The sequence below is a fragment of the Triplophysa rosa genome, linkage group LG9 (assembly GCF_024868665.1).
Source record: "Triplophysa rosa linkage group LG9, Trosa_1v2, whole genome shotgun sequence".
Classification (NCBI taxonomy): Eukaryota; Metazoa; Chordata; class Actinopteri; order Cypriniformes; family Nemacheilidae; genus Triplophysa; species Triplophysa rosa.
In genome coordinates, this window is record NC_079898.1 from 9799127 (window position 1) to 9817312 (window position 18186).

General features: G+C 42.3%; 1 protein-coding gene across 2 annotated transcripts in view; it reads left to right on the forward strand.

Moving 5' to 3' along the window:
* The window catches only part of kcnma1a (potassium large conductance calcium-activated channel, subfamily M, alpha member 1a), a 176474-nt gene that overhangs the window by 89311 nt on the left and 68977 nt on the right, over window positions 1–18186 (forward strand). For both annotated transcript variants that reach the window (XM_057342163.1, XM_057342161.1), the window contains exons 4-5: window positions 11032–11125; window positions 11233–11344. In XM_057342163.1, coding sequence (XP_057198146.1) covers window positions 11032–11125; window positions 11233–11344 — 206 coding nt within the window. The remainder of the gene's footprint in view (window positions 1–11031; window positions 11126–11232; window positions 11345–18186) is intronic.

Sequence of the window (18186 nt, forward strand, 5' to 3'; positions counted from 1 at the left end):
AAAACACTGTATTTTCCACATACCATGCATGATTGAATCTCCTCTTTGCCCCGCCTCTCTGAAACGCGAAGCTTTTTAACAAAGCTCATCGCTCTGAAAAGCGAGGTGTGCTATGATTGGCCAGTTAACCAGTGTGTAGTGATTGGTCGAATACTGCAAGCGTGTGATGGAAATGTAACGCCTCTTACCATATTTGGAACATCAGGTTCCAAAGCAATTGTACTGACAGGTACGCCCACCTTACTTGCGTATACATTTGGGCGGTCTTAGTCAACTCATACCACCAACTGACGTAGATTTGTGGGGGTGTGGTTACACGAGGTGTTTCAGGCAGGTCTGGGTGAGCATTCGCTTTTAGATAGAATGGATCTTTTGTTCCGACACTTTCATTTTTGCAATTTTACGTGTCTAATATATGCGTGGGTAACTTATAACACACCAAAGACACAGAAAAAGAGTATTTGCGGCATATGATCCCTTTAATGAGTTTTAATTGATATAAGTGACACTTTCCATAAATAGGGCACAACAAAGGGTGTTTACTTTTTTCATTTTAAAACCATTGTTCATCAATAACCATATTTAACGGCCTAACAATATATAATATAATATGTATAATATTAAATTAATTGATTATTTATGTTTACATTCATGCATTTGGCAGTTTTTCATCCAAAGCGACATTGGAAGTCTAAATTTGTCTAAATTTGTCTTTTCATTTTGAAGGTGAACTATTCCTTTAAGGTACTATTTTCCCAAATTGATAATGATACCGTGCTAATGAATGTTACGTTCATTGATATTGCTAAAGGTACCATTAAATAATTCAAAGGTTTTGTTCTCTAATGTTAGACTGTAAAGTCAGCCTCAGTGTGGCGGGATTATTTTGTCAATGAAAACAGCCAGGTTAGTTTCCATGGTTACATTAGGCAGAGTATCTCTGTCGACCACCCCTCTCCCATATCCCTTGAGATTAACTTCAAATAAATAGTATTTGAATCATTACTATACTCTACACAAAGCAAAATGACTTAAATATAGCAGTTATTTTATTGTAAAAATTAAAGAAGACTGTTTTTGGCATCAGTCTAAAACAAGGCAGAATGCACTTTGTGCAAAAAGCCAACACATGCGGTTTAAACCCAAGCTGCGGATTTTAACAGTAAACACTGAAATGATTCACAGCATGTGTACAGTCTTACGTTATGAAGTCATACATACAGCCTGTGTGTGCCCGCACTGACTGTCAAAGCATGTTAGAGGAAAGCTGGGCATGATGGGAATTTTAATCCCTGTAATGAGAAATAAAGGGAGGGGTGGGCAACTGTTCTTATGAATCATTTGGAAAAAATGGATTTTCATTTAGATTGCATGTTTTGACACTAGAACTTATAGTTGGATGCTTTTTATGAGAAAAGCATATTTGTAGGCTTTTTTGTATTAACATCCAATGTGTATCTACATGTTAAATGTGGATTTACATGTTGCCAGTATGAGGTTCATAAAAATAATGAAATAGTTTTAAGAGTTTATTAATTAGAATTTATGAATGTTGTTTAGGTGTCAGTGTTAATGTTACATGATTTAATCAAATAGTATTGAAGGTTTTTTAACTATTCTGTGAAATGGTGACCCTTAAACGAATAGCTGGTGACACAAGAAAATACAAATTAAAATTGTATTCACCTAAACGTCATCTTAAATTTTTATTTTTAATTTTAATTTTTATTTTCAGTTTGACAGTTTGTTGTATGACAACAGATGCATAAAAATTTAACTTTTGTACTCAGTGCCAGAAATAACACCATACAGATTTAGTTTGCTATAAGCTCTCATTTTTGAGAACTATTCTATTAAAATTCCAAACAGATACTGACTGACAGTCTAAGCCAACCTGTCACATCTACTGCCTGTGGTCTCATTCAGGGGATGTTTTTTGCAGACAAGCGATGTCCTGAATTTACTACCAATGTAATGTGGGTGGACTGAAGATAACAGAATGATCTTCCACTGTTATTGAACTGGAATTGTTGTCAGATTGTGCAGCACACTGTGATCTAACCATTTCTGTCAAATACATGAATGATAAGGTGGTTACCTGCACAGATGCCAGGTTAGACAGAAGGAACTTGTTTGTGTTTTGTGGTTTAATATGTATTATGGATCTTGGATGCACGTCTTCCACCCTGTTCGTTTCCAAATCAGGTTATGACAGCAGGGCTGGGTGCTGTGATGTGCTACTAATGATCTACATAGACTTTGGCTCTAGAGTTACAGCCTGGAGTCTTGGCAGCTAAAACTTCCATTTCTGCTGTCCTCGCTGCATAGAGACAGCCGCGCTCTCACCCTCCGAGCCTGCCGCTGTGACACCTCTCATCTGACCTCTGTTACCATGTGACTCGAGCGCTAATGGTCTCGATAATGGATCATCCGTCCATGACTCTCACGACTCATTTGTGCGGTTAATTATCACAACTGTTCGAGAACGTCTGGAACGAAACTGTTTTTCTTGGTTTCACGTCTTGTTTGCAACAAGCGTAAACATGGCAGCACATCATACCCGTTTTTGAACGTATGTGTAAGCGGACGACATAATCGTCCGTTAAAAAAGCTATCAGGAGACATCTAAAGTGGGACATTTTGAGTGATTGTGAGCTGATGGTTACTCCCTATGGTAACTCAAAATTTGATGGAGGTTGAAAGCAGCAATTGCAGGCGGGAGGAGGGTGCGCTTTTTCATCACTTCAGCGCCCACGGCAAGCTTTCGCCGGGGGGGGAGGGCATTTCACTCAACGTGTGGGTACACGGCTCTCTCTAGTGGCCAAGCATCACCCTCCCCTGAGTTTCTGTAGATAATCCACCTTTTGTGTGAGGAGTCACTTTTCAGGGCACTGTTACTTTTGGACAAACTGATCTGCGAATCCGGAGTAAATTTGAAAGGACTTTCCAGAGAAGACAGTGTTTTGTTGCATGGCTTTGTTGAAAGAAGCCATTTAATGAAGCTGCAGTACAGCACCTGTCTGCACCCGTTGCACAGAAATTAAAGGGATAGTTCACCCTCAAGTTGTTCCAAGCCTTTATAAAGTTTGTTGTTCTGCTGAACAAAAAAATGGAAGAATGTTTGTAACCAAACAGTTCTGGGGCACTATTGGCTATCATAGTAAGGGAAAATACTATGGTAAGCAATAGTGGTTACCCCAATAGTGGTTACAAACTTTCTTCAAAATATCTTTGTGTTCATCAAAACAAAGAAATTAAAGGAGTAGTTCACTTTAAAATAAGCCCTCCATTGACTTTCCATAGTATTTTTTTCCTACTATGGAAAGTCAATAGGGGCTTATTTTAAAGTGAACTACGCCTTTAATACAGATTTGTAACAAATTGAGGGTGAGTAAATGATGACAGAATTTTTGGGTGAACTATCCCTTTAAGCATCAGGCAAACAGCACTATTAAAGTATTGTTTTGGACATTTGTGTCACAAACATAAATATCATAAACCTTGTGCTTTTTGTCCTAAAGCTATCTTTTGGATGGAATTTTATGGAATAATTATGATAAGGAATTAAAAATTGAGTAAATAAAAATGTTTGAAAAAAGGTGGTATATAAACAAAAATTTAAGTTTTGTTGGATGTGATACTGAAATTATTGGGTTTATCTCTATACAATGTTATGTTGTAAATATGTGCAAAGGATGTCTTTAGTAACTTTTTTGTTATTTTGTATAGACTTAAGTAATGACTGGAATTAACGTTTATTAGTTTTGTTAAGAGAACAAGGTAGTTGAAATAAGCCACAGCTTCACCCTACATCTTTTTCGGTTGAGTTGTGAATTTTATTGTGAATGTATTTTACACAATACATTATGATGTATATTATTGTGAAAGGAATGATCTTTGATTACCTAAACAAAATGCATGAAATTAAATAAAAGTAAACAAAGCCCATAAGGTAGAGATATCATAGACTTTGAAACTCTTTTGACCTGGACCAGTATTCAACCTCCACAACAACTCTTAACACCTTATCGACTCAATTACAACACACAAACAACCATTCAGAACATCTTAGGAACCAAATAACAATACATTGGCAACCACCTACAGAATCAGAGTTTTCACATTGTCTTTACAAAGCATTTAAATCTATCTTATTGCAATTTCTAGGTGAATTGCAGGTGGAATTAACTTTATATATTAGTACTGGGTTGTAGTCTCCTAACATTGTCGTTTGATTGTTATATTCTTAATGTGAGCCCTAGCACTTTTCCCCCTAGATCACAATGTCTTTTTATAGGACCTGAACAATGAGGCAAGAAAAATGTAGGGCAACACCAGTGGAAGCTTCTCCTTCAAGGGATGCCTTTATTTTCTGTCCCACTTATGACATTTTGGGTGATCAGTGCACTATAGCAGTTACATATAGTCATGCCAGAGCCAGATAGTATTGAGTTCTGAATCGCAGGACTGATAATAGCAAAATGAGACGAAGCTCAATGATTTGTTTATGCAGTAAGGTCAGAATGAATGGTCGGTTCTATACAAAGCTCTTAGGCTGAGCTGTATTAATCTGGAATGGCTTTAGGACACTATGTTGTGAAAGGGCAGGGAAATACACGGCCCGTTCACTAAGAAGCCACTGAAATAAACATCCTGGCACTGCAATGCAGGGATGAATAATCCACCCCATTTAATTCTAGTGCAGCGTCCCCACGCTTTGAAATCTCCCACACACCTCTAGAGAGAGAGAGAGAGAGAGAGAGAGAGAGAGAGAGAGATTTTGCTATTGGGAATCTTTGTTTAACCTATAATTTATTTCTGTTTTTATATATTTACATATATTATAAACCACTTTTAAGTTGCACTACATACATCACACTTTATTTTATTTTATTATTTTTTATTCTAGAGAGATAGAGCGAGAGAGAGAGAGAGAGAGAGAGAGAGAGAGAGAGGTCATGTTCTCCAAGATTCTGACACATGACCATGTCTGATATCAGACTTAAACATCATATACGACTAATGTATTACAGCTGATGCAATATTAACTATTATTAATTTCAGGCTTTAGCTATTCCGTCTGATCTCTTGATCATGTTTTTACATCTCTCATATGCTATCTCTTACCACCAGTAAGGTTGGGCAGTATGTTGAATGCTCATAATTTTCTGGTCATAGCAAATTAGGCAAAATTGACATTGCAGTATTGAATATTGTAATGATTTTTTAAGTCTGACTAGTTTTGCAGTCTGTCCTTACCTCAACTGTGAAATGTCAGAGATTTATTGGAGTTGACATTACATCACCCTAATCTGTTTCAAAACAAATGTGAAACAAATACATTGTGTGTGTATGTGTTCCAAAACTGAATCTGCTCAGACTGCAAAGTAGAGCGATGCAGAATAACTCTTCAAGCACTCTCTCCTGTCGCTAAGGAGGCCACATTGTCAATGTCATTTATTCACATAGGAATGAAGGTTTCACACTGCGCAGTTCTGACTCTGCAGCTTTCTGTGGTAACCGGGTTTAATCACTAAAAGAAAAGTCTTGATGAGGGTCAGTGTTATCCACAGCTGATCTCATACAGCGTGCGCTTTCTTAGAGGGCACTTAATCAGTGAATAGATAAGAAACGCTATTTTAGTTTGCATATTTCCCATTAGCTTTCCATTTGTGTGCAGAATGAGTTCTAAATGTGGCAGGCTTGCATTGTAGGTATATAGGGAACAGCAGAGATGACACGTTTTTATGCAAAACCCACAAGCATTTTAAAACTTCTGGTTCCATCGCTCCAAAGTCTATGGGTTTTTTGAATGGGTTTTTGGTGAATTGCCTTAAATAAGGTCTGTGCTTAACAAAACCTCTAAATATATTCTCATTTAAATCTATGACATTAAACACACTTGTTGTAACCCGATTGTGATTTTTGCTAACAAGTTGCTATAAGCGACTACATCCTTTGGCGGGGACTAGTGATGCGCGGGTCCCGCTTTTAGGAAATTATTTGGCCGGCCCCAGCCCGCCCCGCACCACTGTATCTATTTTTACAACCTGCCCCGCACCCGTGAGCATTAAATAGACATACTAGGCATTGTAATGTAAATGAAAACAGATTTTATTTCAGCCTAAAAGTGCTTGGAAACAGCCATTAGATTACATCGCCCTGTAAACTGCCAACAAAATACGCTTATGAACCATAGAAACTTGCACTTCACGTAGCCGATATACCGTTACTACTGTTGTCTCCTGCTGCAACCATTTCTGAGAACCGGTCCCCAACATTCGATTTAGCAGATTGACCTTCTTTTCTGTTAATGATGTAAATTCCCGACCTCAATTTCTCCCGCACCTCGTCTTCCATCTTCACTTTTATGGATGGAATTATTTACCAGGGAACACGTTTGAAAGAGCTGTTGTACAATCTTAATACATGAAGGTGCTTTATGATGCATTATGTGGTTCCATTAAGAACCTTTAACATCTAAAAAAAACTTTTCTGTTTCACAAAAGGTTCTTCGTGGTGAAAAAAGGTTCTTCATATTATACAAAGATTAGAAAGAGTTGGTTCTTTAAAGAACCTTTGACTGAATGGTATATGGCATCGCTGTGGAACACCTATATTTTTAAGAGTGTAGGCTTGGTGGTGGTGAAGTTGATATCCAGCGAACATCATGTAGTCTGTTTATAGCCTCTGTCTAGCTTCTTACTTCTGCCGATTGAATTCAGGCTACAAAAGTAACAAATGTTGTGTTCATTTGTAAAGATTATCCTGATGGACAAAATGTGTAAACATGATTAACCTTTGTTAAAGTCCCCGTGAACCGGAAGTTGCGATCGTTTTTACTTCGGTATTTTGATGCATTTCCAAGTAAAACGGAATTTCGAATGAGAAAAATAGTGGGCGTGGCTTTCATCTTTCTCTGCGATTTGATTGGATGTATAAAAACAGCTGTTGCATATTGAAATAGATCTAGCAGCAGACTGACAGTTGAAGGGGAGGAGTTGATGGATGCTCCGCTCAAGCCGTCTAAGATACATCATTTAAGATGGATAGTCACTATAGGATGGAAGTGCTTTTTCAGATTTTAAATGAAGATTATGAGGGCACACGCATTTAAAAAAAGAAAATGACTCGCATTGATAAACTATTTACAATAAACACTGCAATATTTCAAGAAAAATAGACATTGTCATTTTTCATTTCACTGGGACTTTAATCACAGATCTTATTTTTTGCGATCTTCCAAAAGTCTATGGGAAAAACGCATAGGCTTTCGGTCAAGGGAACCAGCGAGGTGCTAACTTCTGGGTTGGCCTATACAAACATGTGTCATGTCTGCACCACTCCATTTGTTCATGTGTCTTTTCCTCTGTGCATTTTCATTTGGCTTTATCGTAACAAACATCTAACAAATTTCTTCCCTGCTAAGAGATTTGAGTTCCTCCTGGTTTCATTAAGAGGATAAAAACACCCGGCCATTGCTTTGTGTGCTTTTCCTCTTTTAGAAATGCACACAGAGAGCACCTCAGGGAGGTATTAAAGCAGAAGGGCTATTTTTAGAGCCCCGACTGAGGTTTTAACTGTCCGGTGCCCTTGCTGGAGCTAAATCACTCTTATTTTAGAAATGGTGCCTTGGCCTAAATCAGTCGCTGTTGTATTAACCTAGACCTGCTGTGTGCCGCCCTCCAGGCTCCAGCAGCGGTTCCCTCTCCGAAATTCCTCAGTGAGACTGTCACCCTTTTTAATGTTCCCATCACATTAGTTGTTGTATCATTTAACCAGCACTGTAGTGTGCATATTGTGTAACAATGCTTATTGTTTATGTAATGGGCTGTTTGATCCTATCAGCACATGGGACAGTGGCATTTAGTTTGGGGATAATTCAGCTGTATCCCCTCTTCTGAATGAATGTTACAGTGCAACATGGTTGTAAAAGAAGATTATAAAGAAACAGAGCTAGCTTTAAGTAGCCTGCTTTGGGCTTTGCGTACAGTTTACTGACATTGCTCTTCGTCCTACAGAATCATATACACTACTCTTATTGTACTATATGACTGTAAACCATCTAGTGTGAGCTGGATTCTAAGCAGTGTTTACTACCCTGTTTAGTTGGCCTTCTGTAGCTTTCAGCTGACCTGAAAGGGTCATATAAGGGTCTGGAAAGATATCTTCTTATGGCCCCGAGACATGCTGGAAGACAACATTCAGGCCTTAAGGTGGCCTAAGGAGAAGGGTGTTAAAGATTTCACAGCATGGATGTATTCTCCCTCGATGCCACATGTCAGGAGATCTCGTGTAATTGCAGAGTGTGAAGTGACATTGAGCCTGCGGATCACATTCTTGTGTTTCACAGTGTGCATGTGTTGACGGTTGTTTGTGACACAGCTAATTGTAACATAATAAAAACGTGTTATTGGCCTTTATGGCACATAAAGTAGATCATTACAATGATAAAAAAATTGTTTTTAAATGCAAGTGCTAGTTTGTAAATAACTTCCTACAGATCAATAATAATGTCAGTAAAGGGGCAGCACCACATTAACCTCATCACAAAAGATTATGGCCTATGAAATGAAACCTCTTCATTTAATGAATCATTCAGCGGTTGTTTTAACTATCTAAGTTCTATTTAATGGACCAGCAATGCTTTATGTATTTCAAGATTTAACAGATGAAAGCACCTAGTGCTTATAAGACAGTCTTGAATTATACAGAAGTCTGTTGTCTTGATGCACAGACTGAAGATATATGTAGAGTATAGCTGCAATAATAACACTTCCTGTGAAGTGTGTATATAAATGTATATATTTGTACAGGTATATAAATACATGTACAAATATGACTGTTGTATTGCTTGAAAGTGAATATGAACTTGTTTTCTTTGCAGCATTTGAGGTATAAAAAAATACAGTGCATCTTTTCTTTTTCTCCAGGTCTCATTTTCTGCAAATAAATGTAAATAGAAACAATATTTTTATTTGAAATTTGGTACAAATATTGTTATTAGTTCACAGAATGAAACAAGAGTGATCATTTTATCTGAACATCTACCTATAAATGATAAATTCAGAAAAACTGAAATTATGCTTTTAAAACGGTCTCTTAATTATTTCCACACACTTAATTATTCTACACACACTTACACACACATGCCTGGTTTACTATCTCTGTGGGGACAGTCCATAGGCGTAATGTTTTTTATACTGTACAAACTGTATATTCTATCCCCAACCCCTAAACCTAAAGATCATAGAAAACTTTTTGCATTTTTAGATTTAAAAAAAATATTGTTCTGTACAATTTATAAGCTTTTAGTGCCCATGAGGACCTCAATTTTGGTCCCCACAGTGACACGAGTCCCCATGAGTTGGTGTGTATTCAGTAGGGGTGAAACGGTTCAAATTACTCACGGTTCGGTCTGTGTCACGGTTTTAGAGTAACGGTTTCGGTTCGGTTCGATTTGTGCTATGTTCAGGGAAAAGGGACTACAGACAAATAAAAATAAGAACAAATAATCAAGCTACAAGTAACAGCACCAATAAAACAACAGAGCAAAGCAGAAAATTAAATAAGATACTGTATATATACCTTTTAAGGTAGAAATGGATTAAAGTAATCAAATAAAACATAACATTGCATATGTACAAATTAAATAAAGACGAATCATAATTGAAGTTACAGAAGCTATTGAGTCACAAGCAGTGAGTGATTTCCTTGACTTTTAACAGACAGCAGGAATATGCTGCTGTCGCTTTAAGAGGAATGAAACACATCCAGAACACTGATACTGTACACATGCATTGTTTTTCGTCCGTTTCGTCCGTTCACTTAGGACATAACCTATTATGTTTGTTAAGATACTCGACAAGATAGGCATGTTGACCTACTTCGTGTGTGAATTTGTCCGTTTAAGCGCTTCAAAGACAACTCAATATTTGCGCCATGTCTGAGACTTTCCTTATGCGCGCTTCGGATCTTCTCACAGCGCGCAAGTGAGTTTTCTTCTGCATCATCTTGCACTTAAATGTTTAAATTGGCAAGGCTTGAATGAGTTTAGTTTAAACAGCAACACGTGCTGTTCAGGTCTCACCTGCACTCGCGCGCTCACAACACCGGGTGATGAAAGCATAAATGACTGGTCATATTACAGCATACGTCAATTGAAATTTGTCTACGTTATTTTATTTGTTTTAGGTATTAAATGTGTATCCATCGACAAACATACATTAGCTGAACTTTGTCAGTCTGTTTTATGCATTATCATTTTTAACGAACCACATTATAAATGCGTCGTCAGATTTAAGATGAACCGCGGTCCAAGCGCGTTGGACCGTGTGCTGAACCGTTGGTGGAGAACCGTGCGGTTCAATTATTTACCGAGAACCGTTACACTCCTAGTATTCAGGTTTAGGTCCCCACCGGGATATACAAACATGAACACACACACACACACACACACACACACACATGTCTGGTTTACTATCTCCGTGGGGACAGTCCATAGGCGTAATGTTTTTATACTGTACAAACGGTATATTTTATCCCCTATCCCTAACCCTACCCCTAAAGATCATAGAAAACCTTTTGCATTTTTAGATTTTTAAACGATATTGTTCTGTACAATTTATAAGCTTTTTTGCCCATGGGGACCTCAATTTTGGTCCCCACAGTGACACGAGTCCCCATGTGTTGGTGTGCATTCATGTTTAGGTCCCCACCGGGATATAAAACATGTCCACACACACACACACACACGCACACACACACACACACACACACATGCACACAGTATGTCATACACATATAGTATGTTGTTTGTGTAAATGCAACTATTCATTGTTTTTTCATTTAAGATGATGAAAATTGTAAATAAAGGTGCTTCATTGAAAGTGTTACATTTTTGGATGAGTTTTTATATGTTCCAAATTCTCCAATTTATTACATAGTAAATTCACAGAGCTTGTCCTCTTATTTTATTAAATATACAGACTCAATTTTCTATATATTTATTTTGCTTTTTTCTCTCCATAGTCCTATAGAATCCTGTCAGAATTTCTACAAAGACTTCACGTTACAAATTGACATGGCATTCAACGTGTTCTTCTTACTCTACTTTGGCTTGCGTGTAAGTACATATTTACCTTATAATTTATTGTTCATTGTAACATAAGCATATGGTCTCTTGATTTGGAACATTAGTACCAAATTTCTATTTCTTTCTTTTTTACCCAGTTCATAGCAGCCAATGACAAGCTGTGGTTCTGGTTGGAGGTGAACTCCGTGGTGGACTTCTTCACGGTGCCGCCCGTGTTCGTGTCAGTGTATCTGAACAGGAGCTGGCTGGGTAAGTCTCTTCACCTGATCTCCTGTCAGTCTCTGCGCTCCAGGGTGGTTCAGCACTGGTGTTCATTCACAGGAACAGCTGCAAGCTGAAGGTAGTCGACATAAAGACCAATCTGATGATGAGACAAGGGCAGGTGTTTGAACAGGAGATTTTTATGATTATTACACCAAGCCGATAGGGTTGGTTGTCAGTTTCTGTCTCGGGGAAAGCCAAGAATAGCTGTGAAATGTCACTGCTTGTGAACCCGACTCGCGGCAGAGGTGACAGTGGGGCTTGGATGAAGAAGAGCTGGAGGGAGAGTTAGAACTGAACCTGGATCTGTTCTGTTGGCATGAGGATTAAATTGTTGATTGATTAAATTCTAGATTATAATGGATAATATAAACCGGATGGAGAAACTTTGCCTAAAACATGCTTGCCCTGATGATAATGGATTGAATTACTCTAGGTCTGTATTAAAGCAAAAGTGGTAAAGTGAGAGTGGAGTGAGTTTTGTGTACTTAAGAAAAAACACACTGCTGTTTTATGTGTATCCTGTTGACAAACAGAAAGTAGATCAGACAACTGTACACTTATTGTAAACACACACACATATTCACTAGTGGTGTTACGGTTCTCGGTAAAAAATTGAACCGCACCGTTCTCTACCAACGGTTCGGCACGCGCTTAGACCGCGGCTCATCGTAAATCTGACAACGCATTTATAATATGGGTCATTAAAAAATATAATGCGTAAAACAGACTGACAAAGTTCAGCTAATGTATGTTTGTCGATGGATACACATTTAATACCTACAACAAATCAAATAAAGTAGACAAATTTCAATAGGATTGACGTATGCTGTAAAGTCATTTATGCTTTCATCACCTGGGTGTTGTGAGCGCGCGCGTGCAGGTGAGACCTGAACAGCACATGTTGCTGTTTAAACTACACTCATTCCTTGCCAATTTAAACATTTAAGTGCCAGATGATGCACAAGAAAACTCGCTTGCAAGCTGTGAGAAGATCCGAAGCACGCATAAGGAAAGTCTCAGACATGGCGCAAATATTGAGTTGTCTTTGAAGCGCTTAAATCGACAGATTCACAAACGAAGTAGGTCAACATGCCCCTCTTGTCGAGTATCTTAACAAACATAGTAGGTTATGTCCTAAGTGAACGGAAGAAACAGACGAAAAACAACGCATGTGTACAGTATCAGTGTACTGGATCCGTTTCATTCTTAAAGCGACAGCAGCATATTCCTGCTGTCTGTTGAAAGTCAAGGAAATCACTCACTGCTTGTGACTCAATAGCTTCTGTAACTCCTCGTCAATTATGGTTCATCTTTATTTAATTTGTACATATGCAATGTTATGTTTTATTTGATTACTTTAATCCATTTCTACCTTGAAAGGTATTTATATATATACAGTATCTTATTTTATTTTTTGCTTTGCTCTGTTGTTTTATTGGTGCTGTTACTTGATTATTTGTTCTTATTTTTATTTGTCAGTAGTCCCTTTTCCCTGAACATAGCACATAGCGAAGCGAATTGAAACCATGACCCTAAAACCGCGACACAAACCTAACCGTGAGTAATTTGAACCGTTACACCCCTAATATTCACTAGTAATGGTTACACCATCTGCGTCATTACTGCTTTCAAAAACAGCTGTGAAAGTAATGTTGTATCCCTTTGTTAATAATTAAGCACTTCAGTAGCCAGCTTTAGAAAACTTCTTTCATGATGCTGCTTAAATAATGCATTATAAATGCAGGAGTACATAAAAAACTGTAGTTTTAACTGTGTCTTTCCCCCTCGAGTCAGTAAATAAAAATGAAATGAAAGCCGCTGTCAGTGGTAGACTAATAACAGCTGTTTGCCTGAGCAGCATATGTAAATATTTGCTGTACATTTTGAGATGGAAACTGAGGCATTTGTATCACTTAGAAAGACTAAACCTGCATATGCATATGTCGTCTACTCTACTATAGACAACTTTGCAAGATGTAAACACTAGTCTAGAAGCGGTTGTGGTTTTATTTTTTATTTTATTTAAGTCTTACATACATAATTCAATCTTAAAATTATTTATTTAACATTTAGATTTGGTTATAAATGTTGTGTTGGTTGTATTTTGTTCAAACTTTTGTGTAATGTTAAAAAACTGAAACAAGGAAGTTCTTCTGGACCAGCATTGCATTGCTGCTAGCATCAAAGTGGTCTTTATACTGCAAAATGAATTGCATGTCTGAATCCTCATATTTTGAGACAATTTAGTAAGTGTCTGATGGACGATGTTCACATGAAAGATAAAAATACTGGAAAATACTTTGAGCCCGTCTTTCTTTTCAAGTGTAAGTATAATATACAGATATGATGCAGATACAAAGAAATCTATTCCTTGTGTTTAAATTGTACTAGTTTAACAACACCTGAATATGGTAATTTTGCGGGTGTTAATACGTCATAGTTTACAAACGTGTAACAGTAACAGACATTCTAATACTTTATTATTATTGTTTCTTAATTTAATGCTATGCAGAATTTTAGTTAGAAGTGACTACGCTGGCTTTTTTTCTACAGATGATGTGCTCACTTGCATGAGTCCTGCTGATGAAACTCTTGGATGAGTAGTGAAACATCAAATGAATAAATTAAATTAAATTTATTATGAATACCCTATTTATATATTTTGAAAGCCTTAAAAAAGCTCTTATAATTTAGTTTCTTTCAAGTAGCCACTCGCTGCCCATGCAGATCACATCTCTGTATCTAGGATATTTTCTGAACCACATTCATGTTCCCAGGTATTCCCAGTAGTTCCCTTTCTGTCGGTCTCTCGACGTTGTGTCGAGCCGACAGATGGGGTTCGCTCTTGAGAACCTATCAACTTCTGACTAGTTTAGAAAAGGCCAATGAAATTGGCGAATGAAATTTGCATGCCGGACTCCGCCCCAGGATATCTGGGTATAAAAGGGAGACGGCGTGCTGCATTCATTCACCCTTTGTTCTTCGGAGCCTTCTCACTGATCGACTTCGAGACTTCAAACTCTACGCTGAATTACTGCTGGAATCTTATGACGTGGTGCAGCGGACGGTCCCTTCCTGCAGCGACTTCCCCTAGGCGTCTCGGCAGTGCCAGGAGTGTTCGAGTGTTTTTTTCTAAAAGAGCAAATTTCTCCAGCGTGGCATGTCCCGCTGTTCTCATGGGTGCAACACACTCATCGAGGAGGGGGACGGACACTGTGTCTGCTTCCAGTACGCTGGGGCAGACGTTGTGGATACATCCTGCCCGCACTGCGGGCGGTTGACGATTCAGACGTTGCATCACAGGTGGCTGTGTTCCCACGGGACTCAGCCACCACCTTGTTTGCTCCCCTTTCCGTGACGGCAGGACTACGGCCCTGCCGCCCGCTACAGCAAGCAGCGAGGGAGATATGAAGATTACTGTGAGTGTTAATCCGCCAGCCACTGGCTCACGGACCGTTCGCACATCGTCTAACTCGTCTGACCGTTCCCCAGGAAAAGGTCCCACCATCTTGTTCCTCAACCACGTATTCGGACACGATGCGTGGTGATGAGATGTCTCTTGCAGCATCGGGGGGTGACGTACTGCCATCCGACTCCGACAATTCCTCGGGCTCCCTCCCTCGGGGGGTCGAGCCCAGGAAGAGGCGAAAGTCGAAATGTCAGCCATGATTTCCCGGACCGCCGTGAGCATTGGGTTGCAGTGCCCGCACTGCCTCTCCCAGCACTCGCGGCTGGTTACATGGTGCCTCTGGTTTGAGCGCAGCTCCAGGCCGCGCCCGCCCCCAGTGCCGTGTTTACCGGAAGTGCATGAAGAACTTAGTAAGACCTGGAACGCCCCTTTCCGGCACGTTCATGTCAAACAAGTTCTGTCACCCTCTCTTCCCTCGAGGGTGAGGCAGCTAGAGGATACGTCGATGTCCCCCAGGTGGAGCATGCCACCGCGGTGCACTAGTGCCCACAGGCGGCGGCCACCTGGAAGGCTCGACCTAGACTCCAGTCCAAAGCATGGAGGGTCTCGGCATCTCCGGTGTCGAGAGCTTACATTGCTGCGAGCCAAGCTGCCTCCTCTCTCCACGCTATGGCTCCTGCCAGGCCAAGGCGTTGAGAGAGCTCCACGAGGGTAAGACCGACCCAGCGCTTATGCAGGAACTCCGCGCCGCCACCGACCTCGCTCTATGGGCGACCGAAGGTGAACGCGCAGGCCCTGGGTCGGGCGATGTCCACACTTGTGGTCCATGAGAGACACCTCTGGCCGAACCTTGCACAGATGAGTAACGCCGAGAAGGTCCGCCTTCTCGACGCACCCATCTTGCAAGGGGGGGGCTGTTTGGTGATACTGTTGAGCCGCAGTTCTCAACAGTGAAGAAGCAGACAGAGGATATGAAGCATATCCTCCCTCGCCGCGACTCGGCCACCTCGGCCGTCGAGTCCTGTGCACCATCTGCTTCCCAGCAGCCCTGGTCCTCTTCGACGCCCTCCGGCTCTGGCTCAGGCGGCCCCCCGGAAGGGACATCGAAGAGGAGACCATCGCCCCGTCAGCAGCCGCGGCGAAAGCAGAAGCGGCCCTCATGGGAAGACCCCAGGGAGATCGAGAATACCATCGGGCCCGACACCAGCCATTCCATCGCTGGGTGGTCGATCCGGGACGGTTCCTGCCCCGTCCCAACAGCCCACTCTCTTAAGAGTTTCTTCTCTCTCTGGGTGTTTATCACAGCCGCTCTCACCCTCTACACGACGGTGCTTGGCAACTCGACGTTGCGTCGCGGCGAGACCCAATGTCGAGGATAATCAGTAGTAGCCCTCAGCACTCTCAAACGACAGTGCGTTGTGCTACACAATCGCCAGGCAGGTAAGCAGCAGAGCCGATCTCCTCCCCGGGGGCCTCCCCACGGCAAGGGATCCGCAATGCTCGCCATCGAACCACCCTCTGGGAGGTTGATGAAGCAGGTCATACCCCTAGCCCCTGTCTCGGTCCCTGGGAGCCTGTCTAGAGCCCCCAAACCATCACGGTGGCTACGGGATACGATCCGTCTCGGCTACGCGATACAACTTACCAGATGCACACTCAAGTTCAGGACATCCTTTCAACCTCAATCAGAGGTTAGGATGCTCCTGTGCTTCGGGCCAGGGTCACCACCCCTCTGGCAAGCAATAGTGCTCGTCCCTCTAGCCGGGATGTTCAACGGGTTTTGCAGCCCGTACTTCATCATCCCCAAAAGGGGGGTTGCTAGATCTGCGTACCCTGAACAGGCACCTACTCAAGCTGCCGTTCAGGATGCTTACGCAGAAGCACATCCTGGCGTCTAACAGATGCCAAGATTGGTTCATGGCAATCGACCTGAAGGACGCTTACTTTCATGTCTCGCTTTCGAGGGCGGGCATATCAGTACAGAGTCCTCGCTTTCGGTCTGTCACTGTCCCCACGAGTCTTCACGAAGATTGGGGGAGCCGCCCTCACTCCCCTCGGGGAGAGAGGTGTGCGGGTACTAACTATCTCGACGACTGGCTCATCTGGGCACACTCACGAGATCTGTTGTGTACACACAGGGACCTGGTGCTCCGGCACCTAGATCAGTTGGGACCACAGGTCAGCTGAGAAAAGAGCAAGCTCTCCCCTGTGCAGAGCATCCTCTTTCTCGGTATGGAACTCGACTCCGTCCCCATGACAGCGTGACTGACTCAGAGAGCGGTCAGTCAGTGTTGAACTTCCTGAAGCACTTCAGGCAGTCAGCGGTCCCCCTGAAACAATTCAGAGGCTCCTGGGCACATGGCATCCTCGGTGGGGGTGGTCCCCCTCGGGTTGATGCACATGCGACCGCCCCAACACTGGCTACAAAGTCGGGTTCCCTGGAGAGCGTGGCACACCGGCAGCAGGCGTATGGTCATCACGCCTCTCTGCTGACGCACCCCAAACCCCTGGTCTTCAATGACCTTTTTGGTGGACAGGATCCCCCTAGGCCAGCAAGGCACGTCGTGTGACGACGGTTGCCTCCCTGCAGGGGTGGGGTGTCGTGTGCAACGGGCACGCACTGTCGGGGCGGTGGACGAGCCCACGCCTGCGTTGGCATATCAACTGCCTAGAGTTGTTGGCTGTGCTACTTGCACTGAAGAGGATGCAGCCTCTCGTGCAGGGCGAGCACGTGCTGGTCCGGTCAGACAGCACAACTGCCGTGGCGTATATCAATCGACAGGGTGGCATTCGCTCACGGCAGCTAACACAACTCGCCCAACGCCTCCTCCTGTGGAGTCAGCAGGTGATCAGCTCCCTGCAAGCCACACATATCCCAGGCGACCTGAACCAGACAGCCGACGCGCTCTCTCGTCAGTCGACACCTCGCGGAGAGTGGCGACTCCATCCCCGCGCAGTCCGGCTCATATGGGAGCAGTTCGGCCAGGCACAGGGGGACCTGTTGCCTCCCCGGACTCCTCCCATTGCCCGCTTTGGTACTCCCTGACCAAGGGACCACTCGGCACGGATACCTTAGCGCACAGCTGGCCGCGGGGTAAGCGGAAGTATGCCTTCCCCCCTAGTGAGCCTTGTGCAAGGTCTTGTGCAAGGCCAGGGAAGAGGAGCATCAAGTGGTACTAGTTGTGCCCTATTGGCCCAACCGGACAAGGTTCTCGGAGCTAAGGCTCTTGACAACAACTCCCCCCTGGCCAATCCCCCTGGCGAAGGACCCCCTTTCCCAGGGGAAGGGGCACGTTACGGCATACCAGGCAGACCCCTGGAACTTCCATGTCTGGACGGGACGAGGAGATCCTGAGTGGCCCACCCCCGGCGGTTGGGACACCACTCAGACTAGGGCCTCGGCCACTAGGCGGCTATA